Below are 16,442 nucleotides of genomic sequence, written 5' to 3'. Positions count from 1 at the left end.
CCAGAAACTGGCAGTAGGTCTGGGAGTTGAGCTTCACTCCATCCTCAACCCGAAAAGGTCCCACAAGTTCATCTTTGATGATACCAGCTCATACCAGTACCCCACCTCCACCTTGCTGGCGTCTGAGTCGGAGTGGAGCTCTCAGCCCTTTACTGATCCAGCCACTGGCCCATCACGAATCACTCTCATTTCATCAGTCCATAAAACCTTTGAGAAATCAGTCCTAAGATATTTCTTGAACCATTCTTGAAGTTTTATCTTATGTTTCTTGTTCATAGGTGGTGGTTTTTCAGCCTTCCTTACCTTGGCCATGTCCCTGAGTATCGCACACCTTGTGCTTTTTGATACTCCAGTAACGTTGCAGCTCTGAAATATGGCAAAACTGGTGGCGAATGGCATCTTCGCAGCTTCACGCTTGATTTTCCTCAATTCATGGGCAGTTATTTTGTGCCTTTTTTGACCAACACGCTTCTTGCGACTTTGTTGGCTATTTTCCATTAAACGCTTGATTGTTCGGTGATCGCGCTTCAAAAGTTTGGAAATTTCAAGACTGCTGCATCCCTCTGCAAGACATCTCACAATTTTGGACTTTTCAAAGCCTGTCAAAACTGTCTTCTGACCCATTTTGCCAAAGGAAAGGAAGTTGCCAAATAATTAAGCACATCTTATATAGGGTGTTGATGTCATTAGTCAACACCCCTCCTCATTACAGAGATGCACATCACCAGATTTACTTAATTGGTAGTTGGCTCTCAAGCCTATGCAGCTTGGAGTAGGACACCATGTATAAAAAGTATCATGTGATCAAAATACTCATTCGGAACACAGTGTGTGTGTGTGTGTGTGTATATCTATCTATCTATATACACACACATACACAGGGTGGTCCAAAAGTAGGTGGACAGAAAGTGTAATAAGGTTATGAAGGGGGAGATTTATCAAACACTAAATTGCAGCCGCCTGTCTGGATCATCCTCCAATAAACCATGAATTAGACGTGGACGATCAGCTTTCCACCCAACAGATTTCAGGATTCGCATGATAGAAGCTCGTGAAATTCCCAATTCCAGAGAGGCTCTTCTTCTGGGGACTTTTTTGGACTCTGAACAAATGTTTCAGCAACAAGTTGTTTCTTATCTTCTGTACAGACTGTTTTGGGTCGAGCAGTTTTTGGAGCATTAAGGATTGAACAAGTGGCATGGAATTTGTCACGAATGCGGTAAATGGTTTGTCTCTTTGGGGCTTGAGTACCAAATGTTTCAACCCAATTTGCTCTAACAGTTTCAGCATTTTGAGATTTCCAATACTCTGTTAAAATCCATTTTCTTTGATTTGCATTTAAATTATTTGCCATTATGTGTTATCTGAAAAGAAAACAGATTTGGGGGAGATCTATCTGTGAAAACTAGATCTGTGCAACTGGCTCAGTTGCCCTTAGCAACCAATCAGATTCCACCTTTCATTTTCCAAAGAGTCTGTGAGGAATGAAAAGTGGAATCAGATAGATACACACACATACTCAATTTTTTTTTTTTCACTTTCTGACACTTACACTTTTTGCAGGCTGATCGCTTGTATAGCATAGAGATGCAGCAGCATCCCAGTGCTATACAGGCTGTCAGCCCTGCAGGCACAAGTTAGATAGATGCACTGCGCATGATCTAAATAACTTGCTGATGCCTGGTGACCCGGATGTGGTCACGACGACATCGGGTCGCCATGGCAACGATCGGAGACCCTACGCCGATAGCACGGGGTCTCCGATCCAAGTTAAGTGTGTCTCTCTTACCTCTGTCTGCTCCGGAAATGCTGCTAGAGACTTCTGGGAGCAGTGCAGGACCGTCCCTGGCACAAAGTACTGGGTGTCAGCTGTCAAAATCAGCTGACACCCGGCGGCGATTGCGACCGCACAACCTGTGTGCGGGCGCGATTGCCGAGGCATAATACGTACCTGGTCATTAAGGCCCAGGTCACAGAAACGTATTATTATGCCTCACGCCAAAAAGAGGTTACAAGCATCTAAAATGCTTTTTCTTGGCAATAGAACTCTGGCATATTTACATTGATTAACTGATAAATCTCCTCCAACATATAGATTCATTCTTGGGATCTCTCTTTCAAACCATTGTTAAAACAGTTTCATAAATTCAGGTGAACTACAGAAAACCAATGAACCATCATTTTTGGATCTTAGAAAAAAAGCAAACCCTTTTTAAAGTCACAGAACTTCATTAACTCATTATCCTTCTATATGCATTATTTGATAGAAATGATATAATTGACAAGTACTTACCAGTAAACTGAAGGAAATAGGTTTATGTTCACTGACTTTAAACGGATGATTATAAAAAGGTCGTTCTTCTTCCTCTTCATCAGAATCGTGAGGCTTATTTACAATCACGTCATCTTCTTTACTCTGAGCAATTTGTTTGCATTTCTGAAAAAAAAAAAAAAAGGGATTAACTATATGAAAAAAAGGTCAAGTACACAATTAGGCTGGGGATACATGGCGACTTTGGACACAACATAAGGCGTTCAGCGATTTCTAATTTTTCCAAAAAAAATACAAAACCCTTGTTTGTTTTTTTTAGGGACCACATCATATTTGAAATGAATTTGGGGGTCTAGATGACAGAAAATGCCAAAAGGTGACACCATTCTAAAAACGGAACCCCTCAAAATGCTCAAAACTACATTCAAAAAGTTTATTAACCCTTAAGGTGCTTCACAGGAATTAATGCAACGTGGAAGGAAAAAAATTAACATTTTATTTTTTCACAAATTTTTACATTAGCCCCAAGGGTTTTTATTTTCACAAGGGTAAACAGGAGAAATTGAACCTCAAAATTTGTCGTGCAATTTCTCCTGAGTACGCAGATACCCCATATGTGGGTGAAAACTACTGTTTGGATGCACGTCAGGGCTTGGAAGGGAAGTAGCACTTGACTTTTTGAACACAAAAATGGCTGGAATCAAGAGCGGACGCCATGTCGAGTTTGGAGAGCCCCTGATGTGCCTAAACAGTGGAAACCCAAAAGTGACCCCATTATGGAAATTAAACCCATTAAGGAATGTATCTAGATGTGTGGTGAGCACCTTGAACCCCATACCCAGGTGCTTCACAAAAGTTTACAACGTAAGGCCGTGACAATAAAGAAAAAATAAAGTTTTTCCCACGAAAATGCTTTTTTAGCCTTAATTTCTTTATTTTCACAAGGGTAACCGGAGAAAATGCACCGTACAATTTTTTGTGCAATTTCTCTTGGGTGCGCCAAAACCCTAAATGTGGTCGAAAACTACTTTTGAGGCACAGTGCAAAGCTCAGAAAGGGAGATGCGAAATAGTCTAGTTCAGATTTTGCTGGAATGGTTTGAGGGTGCCATGTCACATTGGCAGAGCCCCTGAGGTGGCAGAACAGCAGAACCCCCCCATAAGTGATGTCATTTTACAACCTATACCTCTTAATGAATTTATACCATTGGGCGGTGAAGATTATAATAAGAATAACCAGGTTTGTTTGTTTTTTGTTTTTTTTATGGCGCTCACTGAATGGGTTTGCTAGTTTGACACTTTTATAGATCGGGTCATTCCGGAGCCGGCGATACCAAATGTGTGTACTTTTATTTGTATATTTTTTACATAAAAGAGGGATTTTTGGTACTCACCATAAAATCTCTTTCTTGGAGCCTTCATTGGGGGACACAGGACCATGGGTGTATGCTGTTGACACTAGGCAAAAAAAGAAAAAAGCTCCTTCTCTGCAGCATACACCCGCCTACAGGCACCAAGCTCACCAGTTAGTGGCTAAAGCAGTAGGAGGAACTTAAAACAATTAACTGTGCAATGCCCAACGGGGCACAACCGTGAAAACTAAATTAAATTAGATGCCCAACAGGGCCAACTGTACCTATGCCCAAAATCAAGGTGTGTGCTGTGTCCCCCAATGAAGGCTCCAAGAAAGATTTTACGGTGAGTACCAAAAATCCCTCTTTCTTTATTGCTTCATTGGGGGACACAGGACCATGGGACGTCCAAAAGCAGTCCCTAGGGTGGGAAAACAAAAGATAGCCACAGAATAGGTCTGACTGCGGGCAACCGCTGCCTGCAGAACCTTCCGTCCAAGACTGGCATCAGCCGAGGAATAAATGTGGACCTTGTAAAACCTTGAAAAGGTGTGGAGTGAAGACCATCTTGCGGCCTTACAGATCTGAGAAGCTGAAGCCTGATGGCGAACAGCCCAAGAGGCCCCCACCGCCCGGGTGGAGTGAGCCCTTACCCCCGGAGATTTGTCCGAGACACGATATGTCTGCGAAATGGTCGAACGTATCCAACGGGCGATGGTTGACTTGGAAGCAGGGAGACCCTTGCGACGCCCCTCAGGAATGACAAACAGGGCATCGGAACGCCGAAGGGAAGCCGTTCTAGAAAGGTACACAAAGCTCTGACCAGATTCAGTTTGTGCAGGGATTTCTCCCGTGGGTGCACTGGCACCGGGCAGAAGGAAGGCAAAACAATGTCCTCATTGATGTGGAAACAGGAGACCACTTTTGGCAAAAAGGAAGGCACTGGCCTGAGCACTACCTTGTCTTGATGGAAGACCAGAAAAGGCGATCGACAAGAGCTGCGAGCTCTGCAACCCTCCTAACAGAGGTAACAGCCACCAGAAAAGCCACCTTACAGGAGAGAAGAGAGGCCGAGATATCCTGAATGGGTTCACATGGGGGCTGTTGAAGGACGCTCAGGACCAAGTTAAGGTCCCATGGATCCGCTGGGGGGCGATAAGGCGGCGCCAGGTGAGCCACCCCTTGTAGAAATGTCTTGACCTGAGAAAGGAAAGCCAAGTTACGTTGGAATAGAATAGACAAGGCCGAAACCTGGCCTTTGAGAGTGCTTAGAGAGAGTCAAGCTTCCAGGCCAGACTGAAGAAAAGCCAAAATGACCGGTAGCGAAAAGGACATGGGAGCTAGCCGGTCATTCTCGCAGTGACGAAAAAAGGCTCTCCAGGTTCTGTAGTATATGCGCGAGGTTGCAGGTTTCCTGGCACTAATTAGGGTCCGGATGACTTTGTCCGCAAAACCCGCCTTTTTCAGCACTGCGGCCTCAACGGCCATGCCATTAAATCCAGAGAATGAGAACTCTGATGAAGAATAGGCCCCTGAGAGAGGAGGTCCAGACGGTCCGGTAGTCTCCAGTGGGAGTCGACGAGCAGATTTACCAGATCTGCGTACCAGATGCGTCTGAGCCAATCCGGGGCTACTAGAATTACCGGTACTCCTTCTGTCTTGATCATTTTGACGACCCGAGGTATCAATGGTAGAGGGGGAGGGAGATAGGGCAGCTGGAACTGAGACCATGAAATGACTAGTGCGTGATGAACGATCGTAAGAGGATCGCGGGATCGGGCTACGAAGGATGGAACCTTGTGGTTTAACCGAGACGCCATGAGGTCGACGTCCGGCATGCCCCATCGTAAGCATATCTGATGGAACACCTCGGGATGGAGAGACCATTCTCCAGAGGCAAGGCCCAAAAGACTGAGGAAGTCGGCCGCCCAATTGTCGACCCCCAGAATGTGGACTGCTGAGATTGCCGTAACAGTGTTCTCGGCCCAAACTAGTACTCTTGTCACCTCTTTCAAGACAGACTTGCTGCGCGTTCCTCCCTGACGGTTTATGTACCGCCGTGGCGTTGTCCGATTGTACGCGGACTGGGAACCCTGCAAGAATGTCCTGCAAGTGACGCAACGCCAGGTAAATTGCCCTTATCTCCAATATATTGATCGGTAGGGAGGCTTCGTGGAGACTCCAACGGCCCTGAGCCGTGTGGTGGAGGAAGACTGCCCCCCAACCAATGAGGCTGGCATCGGTCGTGACCACCTGCCAGCGAAGCGGTAGGAATGACCTCGATCTTGTAGCCTGAGGTCACTATCTCCTTGACCCAGGCATCCTCTATTGCTGATACCCAAGGGTCTCGGAACAGAAGTAGACGGCCGCCCATCCTGGGAGAAATCCCAGGTGGGAGTGACCCATCATGCTGAGGAAAATCTGTTGGATCGTAATCGGGATCCAAAGGGCTTGGAAGAGCGACCTTTTGCGCGCCAGTTGGGAGTGGGCCTAAAGGTAGGTTTACGTTTGTCTTGCTGTGCTGGGGTACGGTCCTGTTGAGAGGAGGGTCCTGGTTGAGCGAACCGACGAAAGGACAGGAACTGAAGGGAACGTTTCCTAGGAAAAAGGCGATTAGGTCTCGGCTGAGGAAGGGAAGTGCTCTTGCCCCCAGTGGCATCAGAGATGATCTGGTCTAATTTAGACCCAAACAGTCTGGAACCCTGAAAAGGGAGATTTGTTAGTGATGTCTTGGAGGCCAGGTCGGAGTTCCAAGCCTTCAGCCAAAGAATCCTACGTATAGCGATGATATTGCTGGAGACGCGGGCTAAACAGGTAGTGGCGTCAAGGGACGCCGTGAGCAGATATTTCCCTGCGTGGGCGATCTGATCCGCTAGGTCAGCCAGATCGTCTGGGGAAGCCCCCGTAAGGATGCCCTGTCTAAGCTGTTTGGCTCATGCGGAGACTGCTTTTGATACCCAAGTTGAGGCGAAGGAAAGACAAAAGGAGGTGCCAGCAGCCTCGAAGGCTGACTTAGCCAAGGCCTCAACCCGTCTATCCGTAGTGTCCTTGAGGGAAGAACCGTCTGGAAGGGACAGTACCGTCTTAGCCGAGAGACGACAGACAGGAGGATCCACAGAAGGGGACTCCGTCCATCTGCTGACAAGGTCGTGGTTTAATGGGTATAGCATGTCTAACTGTTTCTTTCCAGTGAAGCGCTTCTCTGGATGCTCCCATTGTTACTGAAAGACACCATCAAATTCTGAATGGTTAGAAAAGGTGGGTGCCAGGCGCATGATTCTCTTGAAGGAAAAGGAGTAGTCCTGAGAAGGGCTCTCGTCCTCTTTAACATGCAGAGTCTGATTGACGGCCGATATAAGGCAGTCAACCATGTCCTGGACTCTAGAATATTGGTCCGTGTTGGATCCAGAGTCAGAATCTGATGCAGTGTCTGATCCCGGAGCGATCTCTGGGGAAGAGGTGTGAGATGCAGGGAGCAATTTGGAGTCTGGAGAGCTGGAGGACGAGCTTGTGTGAGTCAGTTTCTGAGAACGTGCCCTCGGTCTGCCCTTAGAAGGAGGGGGCAGGGGTGCCTGCGAATCGTCCATTGGAACGTTCGGAGCACTGGTGGCCGTGGATAGCATGGGACCTGCACCAGAGATTGAGATACCTTGGTGAGGTCAGAGACAGACTGGGACATAGCAACAGCCCACTCCGGAGGAGGGGGAGTTACCTCGTCCTGGGTGGCAGGGGGGTCTTGGGGTGCCAGCATGGTGGGAGGCTTGCAGGTCGAGCAGAAAGCCGTGGTCAGACCCGCGGTCCACTTAGTACTGCAAAGAGCACAGGCGTAGTATGTGACTGTGTGAGTGGGACGGACAGAAAGCTCCCTGGGTTTGCGCATATGTGCTTAACCAGGAATACTGCAGAGGAGGGAGCCTGTGGACAGGAAAGGGTGTGTGTAGGTGCCAGGGCAGGGCCTACCCGGTCTGGAATGGGCACGGTCCCGTATGCCCCCGTCGGAAATTCCGGAGCCGCGGAGACAGGAGCAGGGCTGCGGTGATGAGGCAGTCAGGCAGAGTGATGCTGCCGCAGCCAGAACAGAGAGCAGCGTAGAGGGGCGGAGCAGGAGCAGAGCGTGCTGCCCTGAGCAAGCTAGGGGAGACAAAGAACTTAAGAACTCGGCCGCTGATAGGCCCCCGGGATAAAAGTGGGCGTGATGGAAGCGTCATATTGCTCCTCGGTCCTGAATGGCCGGTTTCCGGGAGGGCGTATACCTGCCGGAAAGAGTAATGCCCACCCCGAGCTGCCCCCCCCCCCCAACAGAGAAAGCACGGGCAGATATGCCGCGCAAAAAAAGAACAGAGAAATGGGGGGGCTGTGGGGGACGCCATGCTGTGCCGATGGAGAATACGCATCCTGATGTCCTGCAAGGAGAGGGGGCGTGGCCAAGCGCTGCTGTAAGTGAGCGTCGGCGGGGAAATGTGATGCCCCCATTAATATCCCAGGATTTACGGGGCCCGCAGGCAGGCAAGTCTGTGCCATAGCCATGAGATCTGAGGGACCTGGGGCTGAGGGGGCAGCAGGGAGGGATTGTACCTTGTATAAGGTCCCAATGACTCTTCTTCCTCTTTACCTCTGAGGATGGACACAGGAGGTCCTCCGTGGATAGGGGGGATCCTGGCTTTTCCTCCTTCCCGCACTGACCGGTCCTGGACAGTGCAGGAGACGGTGTCAACCCCAGAATCTGGGGGAAGGTCACCGAAGTGACCACCGTCTCCCTCCCAGGCCGCTCCGAGGAGGGGGCTGGGGTGGGGAATAGGCAAGGACTGGCCACCGAGAATCACCCTGAGACACCTGAAGGTGACAGGGGATAGGTCCTGCCCAGCGGGTCCGAGAGTGGGCGCTGTGGGAAATGCCACACTGCTCTCTCGGTCGCTTGAGAATGGGGATAACAGGGGACGCAGTGTTCCCTGTTAACCCTGAAGAGCTGAATCTGAAAAATAAAGAACAAACATTAACACAACAGGGTTGGATCAGTAGGATCCAGGTCTACCTCCTACAGACACTAAGCTTAAACTGGTGAGCTTGGTGCCTGTAGGCGGGTGTATACTGCAGAGGAGGAGCTTTTTTCTTTTTTTGCCTAGTGTCAACCTCCTAGCGACAACAGCATACACCCATGGTCCTGTGTCCCCCAATGAAGTGATAAAAAAAAATATTACACGAATACATTTTCTTTATTATTTTGTAATTTTAAAAAAAAAATAATAATAATTCACTTTTTTTTTTTTACTTAGTCCCTCAATGGGACATAGCAACGCTGAGCTCCTGCTATAATTGGTCAGGAGATGCAGACATTTCATTCTCCTGTGCGATCAAGCTGTAATTGGTCAGTCAAATTGACTGACCAATCACAGCCCTCTGGAGTGTGGGGACCGATGGCATGGGTACCCGCACCTCTTCCCGTGCCACTGAGATGTCTCATGATGTGCTATGTCCGTTATTAGTCGTAAAGGGGTTATGGTCATGATTTGGTGGCAATTCCCCACCAAGCATGCTTAAAAGGTCGCCATTAGTGTTGAGCATTCAGATACTGAAATATCGGGTATCGGCCGATATTCGCGGTATCGGAATTCCGATACTTTTACAATATCGAATACCGGAATCGGAAGTTCCCATAATGCCTGCGCTCTGCAGTGTCTCTGAAAGATGACAAGCTGGATGGCAGAGCTCAGCTGAGATCCAGCCTGTCATCAGAATGCCATCCCAGCGTGAGAATTCTGCGCGATGTCTGCGAGTGTGCGCGGTGTCTGCGCGGTGTCTGCGAGTGTGCGCGGTGTCTGCGAGTGTGCGCGGTGTCTGCGAGTGTGCGCGGTGTCTGCGAGTGTGCGCGGTGTCTGCGAGTGTGCGCGGTGTCTGCGCGGTGTCTGCGAGTGTGCGCGGTGTCTGCGCGATGTCTGCGAGTGTGCGCGGTGTCTGCGCGATGTCTGCGAGTGTGCGCGGTGTCTGCGCGATGTCTGCGAGTGTGCGCGGTGTCTGCGCGATGTCTGCGAGTGTGCGCGGTGTCTGCGCGATGTCTGCGAGTGTGCGCGGTGTCTGCGCGATGTCTGCGAGTGTGCGCGGTGTCTGCGCGATGTCTGCGAGTGTGCGCGGTGTCTGCGCGATGTCTGCGAGTGTGCGCGGTGTCTGCGCGGTGTCTGCGCGATGTCTGCGAGTGTGCGCGGTGTCTGCGCGATGTCTGCGCGTGTGCGCGATGTCTGCGCGGTGTCTGCGCGATGTCTGCGCGGTGTCTGCGCGTGTGCGCGGTGTCTGCGCGTGTGCGCGGTGTCTGCGCGTGTGCGCGGTGTCTGCGCGTGTGCGCGGTGTCTGCGCGTGTGCGCGGTGTCTGCGCGTGTGCGCGGTGTCTGCGCGTGTGCGCGGTGTCTGCGCGTGTGCGCGGTGTCTGCGCGTGTGCGCGGTGTCTGCGCGTGTGCGCGGTGTCTGCGCGTGTGCGCGGTGTCTGCGCGTGTGCGCGGTGTCTGCGCGTGTGCGCGGTGTCTGCGCGTGTGCGCGGTGTCTGCGCGTGTGCGCGGTGTCTGCGCGTGTGCGCGGTGTCTGCGCGTGTGCGCGGTGTCTGCGCGTGTGCGCGGTGTCTGCGCGTGTGCGCGGTGTCTGCGCGTGTGCGCGGTGTCTGCGCGTGTGCGCGGTGTCTGCGCGTGTGCGCGGTGTCTGCGCGTGTGCGCGGTGTCTGCGCGTGTGCGCGGTGTCTGCGCGTGTGCGCGGTGTCTGCGCGTGTGCGCGGTGTCTGCGCGTGTGCGCGGTGTCTGCGCGTGTGCGCGGTGTCTGCGCGTGTGCGCGGTGTCTGCGCGTGTGCGCGGTGTCTGCGCGTGTGCGCGGTGTCTGCGCGTGTGCGCGGTGTCTGCGCGTGTGCGCGGTGTCTGCGCGTGTGCGCGGTGTCTGCGCGTGTGCGCGGTGTCTGCGCGTGTGCGCGGTGTCTGCGCGTGTGCGCGGTGTCTGCGCGTGTGCGCGGTGTCTGCGCGATGTCTGCGAGTGTGCGCGGTGTCTGCGAGTGTGCGCGGTGTCTGCGAGTGTGCGCGGTGTCTGCGCGGTGTCTGCGAGTGTGCGCGGTGTCTGCGCGATGTCTGCGAGTGTGCGCGGTGTCTGCGCGATGTCTGCGAGTGTGCGCGGTGTCTGCGCGATGTCTGCGAGTGTGCGCGGTGTCTGCGCGATGTCTGCGAGTGTGCGCGGTGTCTGCGCGATGTCTGCGAGTGTGCGCGGTGTCTGCGCGATGTCTGCGAGTGTGCGCGGTGTCTGCGCGATGTCTGCGAGTGTGCGCGGTGTCTGCGCGATGTCTGCGAGTGTGCGCGGTGTCTGCGCGGTGTCTGCGCGATGTCTGCGAGTGTGCGCGGTGTCTGCGCGATGTCTGCGCGTGTGCGCGATGTCTGCGCGGTGTCTGCGCGATGTCTGCGAGTGTGCGCGGTGTCTGCGCGGTGTCTGCGCGATGTCTGCGAGTGTGCGCGGTGTCTGCGCGATGTCTGCGCGGTGTCTGCGCGATGTCTGCGCGTGTGCGCGGTGTCTGCGCGTGTGCGCGGTGTCTGCGCGTGTGCGCGGTGTCTGCGCGTGTGCGCGGTGTCTGCGCGTGTGCGCGGTGTCTGCGCGTGTGCGCGGTGTCTGCGCGTGTGCGCGGTGTCTGCGCGTGTGCGCGGTGTCTGCGCGTGTGCGCGGTGTCTGCGCGTGTGCGCGGTGTCTGCGCGTGTGCGCGGTGTCTGCGCGTGTGCGCGGTGTCTGCGCGTGTGCGCGGTGTCTGCGCGTGTGCGCGGTGTCTGCGCGTGTGCGCGGTGTCTGCGCGTGTGCGCGGTGTCTGCGCGTGTGCGCGGTGTCTGCGCGTGTGCGCGGTGTCTGCGCGTGTGCGCGGTGTCTGCGCGTGTGCGCGGTGTCTGCGCGTGTGCGCGGTGTCTGCGCGTGTGCGCGGTGTCTGCGCGTGTGCGCGGTGTCTGCGAGTGTGCGCGGTGTCTGCGAGTGTGCGCGGTGTCTGCGCGATGTCTGCGAGTGTGCGCGGTGTCTGCGAGTGTGCGCGGTGTCTGCGAGTGTGCGCGGTGTCTGCGAGTGTGCGCGGTGTCTGCGAGTGTGCGCGGTGTCTGCGCGGTGTCTGCGAGTGTGCGCGGTGTCTGCGCGATGTCTGCGAGTGTGCGCGGTGTCTGCGCGATGTCTGCGAGTGTGCGCGGTGTCTGCGCGATGTCTGCGAGTGTGCGCGGTGTCTGCGCGATGTCTGCGAGTGTGCGCGGTGTCTGCGCGATGTCTGCGAGTGTGCGCGGTGTCTGCGCGATGTCTGCGAGTGTGCGCGGTGTCTGCGCGGTGTCTGCGAGTGTGCGCGGTGTCTGCGCAGTGTCTGCGAGTGTGCGCGGTGTCTGCGCGATGTCTGCGAGTGTGCGCGCGATGTCTGCGAGTGTGCGCGGTGTCTGCGCGATGTCTGCGCGATGTCTGCGAGTGTGCGCGGTGTCTGCGCGTGTGCGCGGTGTCTGCGCGTGTGCGCGGTGTCTGCGCGTGTGCGCGGTGTCTGCGCGTGTGCGCGGTGTCTGCGCGTGTGCGCGGTGTCTGCGCGTGTGCGCGGTGTCTGCGCGTGTGCGCGGTGTCTGCGAGTGTGCGCGGTGTCTGCGAGTGTGCGCGGTGTCTGCGAGTGTGCGCGGTGTCTGCGAGTGTGCGCGGTGTCTGCGAGTGTGCGCGGTGTCTGCGAGTGTGCGCGGTGTCTGCGAGTGTGCGCGGTGTCTGCGAGTGTGCGCGGTGTCTGCGAGTGTGCGCGGTGTCTGCGAGTGTGCGCGGTGTCTGCGAGTGTGCGCGGTGTCTGCGAGTGTGCGCGGTGTCTGCGAGTGTGCGCGGTGTCTGCGAGTGTGCGCGGTGTCTGCGAGTGTGCGCGGTGTCTGCGAGTGTGCGCGGTGTCTGCGAGTGTGCGCGGTGTCTGCGAGTGTGCGCGGTGTCTGCGAGTGTGCGCGGTGTCTGCGAGTGTGCGCGGTGTCTGCGAGTGTGCGCGGTGTCTGCGAGTGTGCGCGGTGTCTGCGAGTGTGCGCGGTGTCTGCGAGTGTGCGCGGTGTCTGCGAGTGTGCGCGGTGTCTGCGAGTGTGCGCGGTGTCTGCGAGTGTGCGCGGTGTCTGCGAGTGTGCGCGGTGTCTGCGCGGTGTCTGCGAGTGTGCGCGGTGTCTGCGCGGTGTCTGCGAGTGTGCGCGGTGTCTGCGCGGTGTCTGCGAGTGTGCGCGGTGTCTGCGCGGTGTCTGCGAGTGTGCGCGGTGTCTGCGCGGTGTCTGCGAGTGTGCGCGGTGTCTGCGCGGTGTCTGCGAGTGTGCGCGGTGTCTGCGCGGTGTCTGCGAGTGTGCGCGGTGTCTGCGAGTGTGCGCGGTGTCTGCGAGTGTGCGCGGTGTCTGCGAGTGTGCGCGGTGTCTGCGAGTGTGCGCGGTGTCTGCGAGTGTGCGCGGTGTCTGCGAGTGTGCGCGGTGTCTGCGCGGTGTCTGCGAGTGTGCGCGGTGTCTGCGCGATGTCTGCGCGATGTCTGCGAGTGTGCGCGGTGTCTGCGCGATGTCTGCGAGTGTGCGCGGTGTCTGCGCGATGTCTGCGAGTGTGCGCGGTGTCTGCGAGTGTGCGCGGTGTCTGCGCGATGTCTGCGCGGTGTCTGCGAGTGTGCGCGGTGTCTGCGCGATGTCTGCGAGTGTGCGCGGTGTCTGCGCGATGTCTGCGCGATGTCTGCGAGTGTGCGCGGTGTCTGCGCGATGTCTGCGAGTGTGCGCGGTGTCTGCGCGATGTCTGCGAGTGTGCGCGGTGTCTGCGCGTGTGCGCGGTGTCTGCGAGTGTGCGCGGTGTCTGCGAGTGTGCGCGGTGTCTGCGAGTGTGCGCGGTGTGTGCGCGGTGTCTGCGAGTGTGCGCGGTGTCTGCGAGTGTGCGCGGTGTCTGCGAGTGTGCGCGGTGTCTGCGAGTGTGCGCGGTGTGTGCGCGGTGTCTGCGAGTGTGCGCGGTGTCTGCGCGATGTCTGCGAGTGTGCGCGGTGTCTGCGCGATGTCTGCGAGTGTGCGCGGTGTCTGCGCGATGTCTGCGAGTGTGCGCGGTGTCTGCGCGATGTCTGCGAGTGTGCGCGGTGTCTGCGCGATGTCTGCGAGTGTGCGCGGTGTCTGCGCGTGTGCGCGGTGTCTGCGAGTGTGCGCGGTGTCTGCGAGTGTGCGCGGTGTCTGCGAGTGTGCGCGGTGTCTGCGAGTGTGCGCGGTGTCTGCGAGTGTGCGCGGTGTCTGCGAGTGTGCGCGGTGTCTGCGAGTGTGCGCGGTGTCTGCGAGTGTGCGCGGTGTCTGCGCGGTGTCTGCGAGTGTGCGCGGTGTCTGCGCGATGTCTGCGAGTGTGCGCGGTGTGTGCGCGGTGTCTGCGAGTGTGCGCGGTGTGTGCGCGGTGTCTGCGAGTGTGCGCGGTGTCTGCGAGTGTGCGCGGTGTCTGCGAGTGTGCGCGGTGTCTGCGAGTGTGCGCGGTGTCTGCGAGTGTGCGCGGTGTCTGCGAGTGTGCGCGGTGTGTGCGCGGTGTCTGCGAGTGTGCGCGGTGTCTGCGCGATGTCTGCGAGTGTGCGCGGAGTCTGCGAGTGTGCGCGGTGTCTGCGCGATGTCTGCGAGTGTGCGCGGTGTCTGCGCGGTGTCTGCGAGTGTGCGCGGTGTCTGCGAGTGTGCGCGGTGTCTGCGAGTGTGCGCGGTGTCTGCGAGTGTGCGCGGTGTCTGCGAGTGTGCGCGGTGTCTGCGAGTGTGCGCGGTGTCTGCGAGTGTGCGCGGTGTCTGCGAGTGTGCGCGGTGTCTGCGAGTGTGCGCGGTGTCTGCGAGTGTGCGCGGTGTGTGCGCGGTGTGTGCGCGAAGTCTGCGAGTGTGCGCGGTGTGTGCGCGAAGTCTGCGAGTGTGCGCGGTGTCTGCGCGATGTCTGCGAGTGTGCGCGGTGTCTGCGCGATGTCTGCGAGTGTGCGCGGTGTCTGCGCGATGTCTGCGAGTGTGCGCGGTGTCTGCGCGATGTCTGCGAGTGTGCGCGGTGTCTGCGCGATGTCTGCGAGTGTGCGCGGTGTCTGCGCGATGTCTGCGAGTGTGCGCGGTGTCTGCGCGATGTCTGCGAGTGTGCGCGGTGTCTGCGCGATGTCTGCGAGTGTGCGCGGTGTCTGCGCGATGTCTGCGAGTGTGCGCGGTGTCTGCGCGATGTCTGCGAGTGTGCGCGGTGTCTGCGCGATGTCTGCGAGTGTGCGCGGTGTCTGCGCGATGTCTGCGAGTGTGCGCGGTGTCTGCGCGATGTCTGCGCGATGTCTGCGAGTGTGCGCGGTGTCTGCGCGATGTCTGCGAGTGTGCGCGGTGTCTGCGAGTGTGCGCGGTGTCTGCGCGATGTCTGCGAGTGTGCGCGGTGTCTGCGAGTGTGCGCGGTGTCTGCGCGATGTCTGCGAGTGTGCGCGGTGTCTGCGCGATGTCTGCGAGTGTGCGCGGTGTCTGCGAGTGTGCGCGGTGTCTGCGCGATGTCTGCGAGTGTGCGCGGTGTCTGCGCGATGTCTGCGAGTGTGCGATGTCTGCGGGTATGTGCGTGCAGGCAGACATAGGCCGATGTGACACTACTACTCCCATCGGCCTATGTCTGTCCCCCGTCAACTCGTGCCAGCAGGATCAGCTCGATGGGAGCAGTAGTTCCCATCAGCCTGATCCTGCTATTTAAATTGCCCTACTGTGTCCCCAATAAATTTTAAATACATTTCATTGGTGGCCAGTGGTTACCTACAATAAATTAGTTTATACATTACCTGTCCCCGCCGATCGCCACCTAAAATAAAAGTAAAAAATAAAAAACTACACCTATACTCACCTAGACACCTAATTCCCCGAAGCCATCGATCTCCTGTAATAAAATAATAAACCACAACCTTATCCTTTCCCCTCCGTAGTAGTCCACGAGTGTCCCACGATGATCTCCAGTTTAGAGCAGCCACATAGAATGTGACCGCTCTGAACCGCTGCCGCCGCTAGAATGACGGGGCCGTAAAGCAGCCCCGTCACTGCATAAGCGGGTTCGCCGGAGTTCAGGCAGAGCTGCTCCGGTTAGCTCCTTTACGGCCCTGCTGTATCGTGAGAAATTCCCACGGTACAGCAGTGCCGTAAAGGAGGTCTCCGAAGCTGCGCTGCCTGAATGCACTCCGGTGACCTCAGTCAGTGGCTCCCGCTGCCGGGAGCGGACGTGTTCCCGGCAGCGTGAGCTTCCAGCAGCCATGCACAGCTGTCACCATCTCCAGATGTGACAGCAGTGCATGGGAGATCAGCGCAGGAACGGGGACAGGTAACTTTTTTTTTTTAGTAAACTAAGAATTAAATAAAATGGTGTGTTTTATTTCAAATTATTTTTTTCTGGGTGTAGTGTTTTTTTTTTCTTTTTAACACTTTGTAGATTAGTAATGGGGGTGTCTTATAGACGCCCATCATCACTAACCTGGGCTTCATGGCAGCTGGCGCTGACATGAACCCCAACCCCATTACCCCCTGCCACCGCACCAGGGCAGCGTGGAAGAGCGAGGCTAAGTGCCAGAATTGGCGCATCCTATGGATGCGCCATTTCTGGGGCGGCTGAGGGCTGGTGTTTCTAGCCTGGGAGGGGGCCAATATTCATGGCATCTGGATGCCGTCACAGAGAGACACTGAGGAGCGCAAGCATGCCTGCGCTTCTCAGTGTCTGAGGGATGACAGGCTGGATGGCAGCGTTCTGCTGCGGTCCAGCCTGTCATCTCGATGTAGCAGAGCTGAAGCTGTCGTGGGAACCATGGAAAGGTAAGGATGATGCTGCTTTATTATTTTATTTTTAGTGCAGGAGATCGTTGGCTTCAGCTGGAAT

The 16,442-nt window shown here is 55.9% G+C and overlaps 1 protein-coding gene across 5 annotated transcripts in view; it reads right to left on the bottom strand.

Moving 5' to 3' along the window:
• The window catches only part of SON (SON DNA and RNA binding protein), a 133,771-nt gene that overhangs the window by 59,807 nt on the left and 57,522 nt on the right, over positions 1-16,442 (bottom strand). For all 5 annotated transcript variants that reach the window (XR_012303143.1, XR_012303149.1, XM_073668351.1 and 2 more), the window contains one exon: positions 2,294-2,437. Coding sequence is in view for 3 of the 5 variants with exons in the window: in XM_073668351.1 (XP_073524452.1) it covers positions 2,294-2,437 (144 nt within the window). In the remaining 2 variants the exon portion in view is untranslated. The remainder of the gene's footprint in view (positions 1-2,293; positions 2,438-16,442) is intronic.

This window comes from Phyllobates terribilis, unplaced genomic scaffold (genome assembly GCF_046119375.1).
Source record: "Phyllobates terribilis strain yellow unplaced genomic scaffold, ASM4611937v1 Scaffold_2__4_contigs__length_985480577, whole genome shotgun sequence".
NCBI lineage: Eukaryota > Metazoa > Chordata > Amphibia > Anura > Dendrobatidae > Phyllobates > Phyllobates terribilis.
Note: the sequence above shows the minus strand (reverse complement) of the source record. Positions and strands in the feature narration are given on the sequence as shown.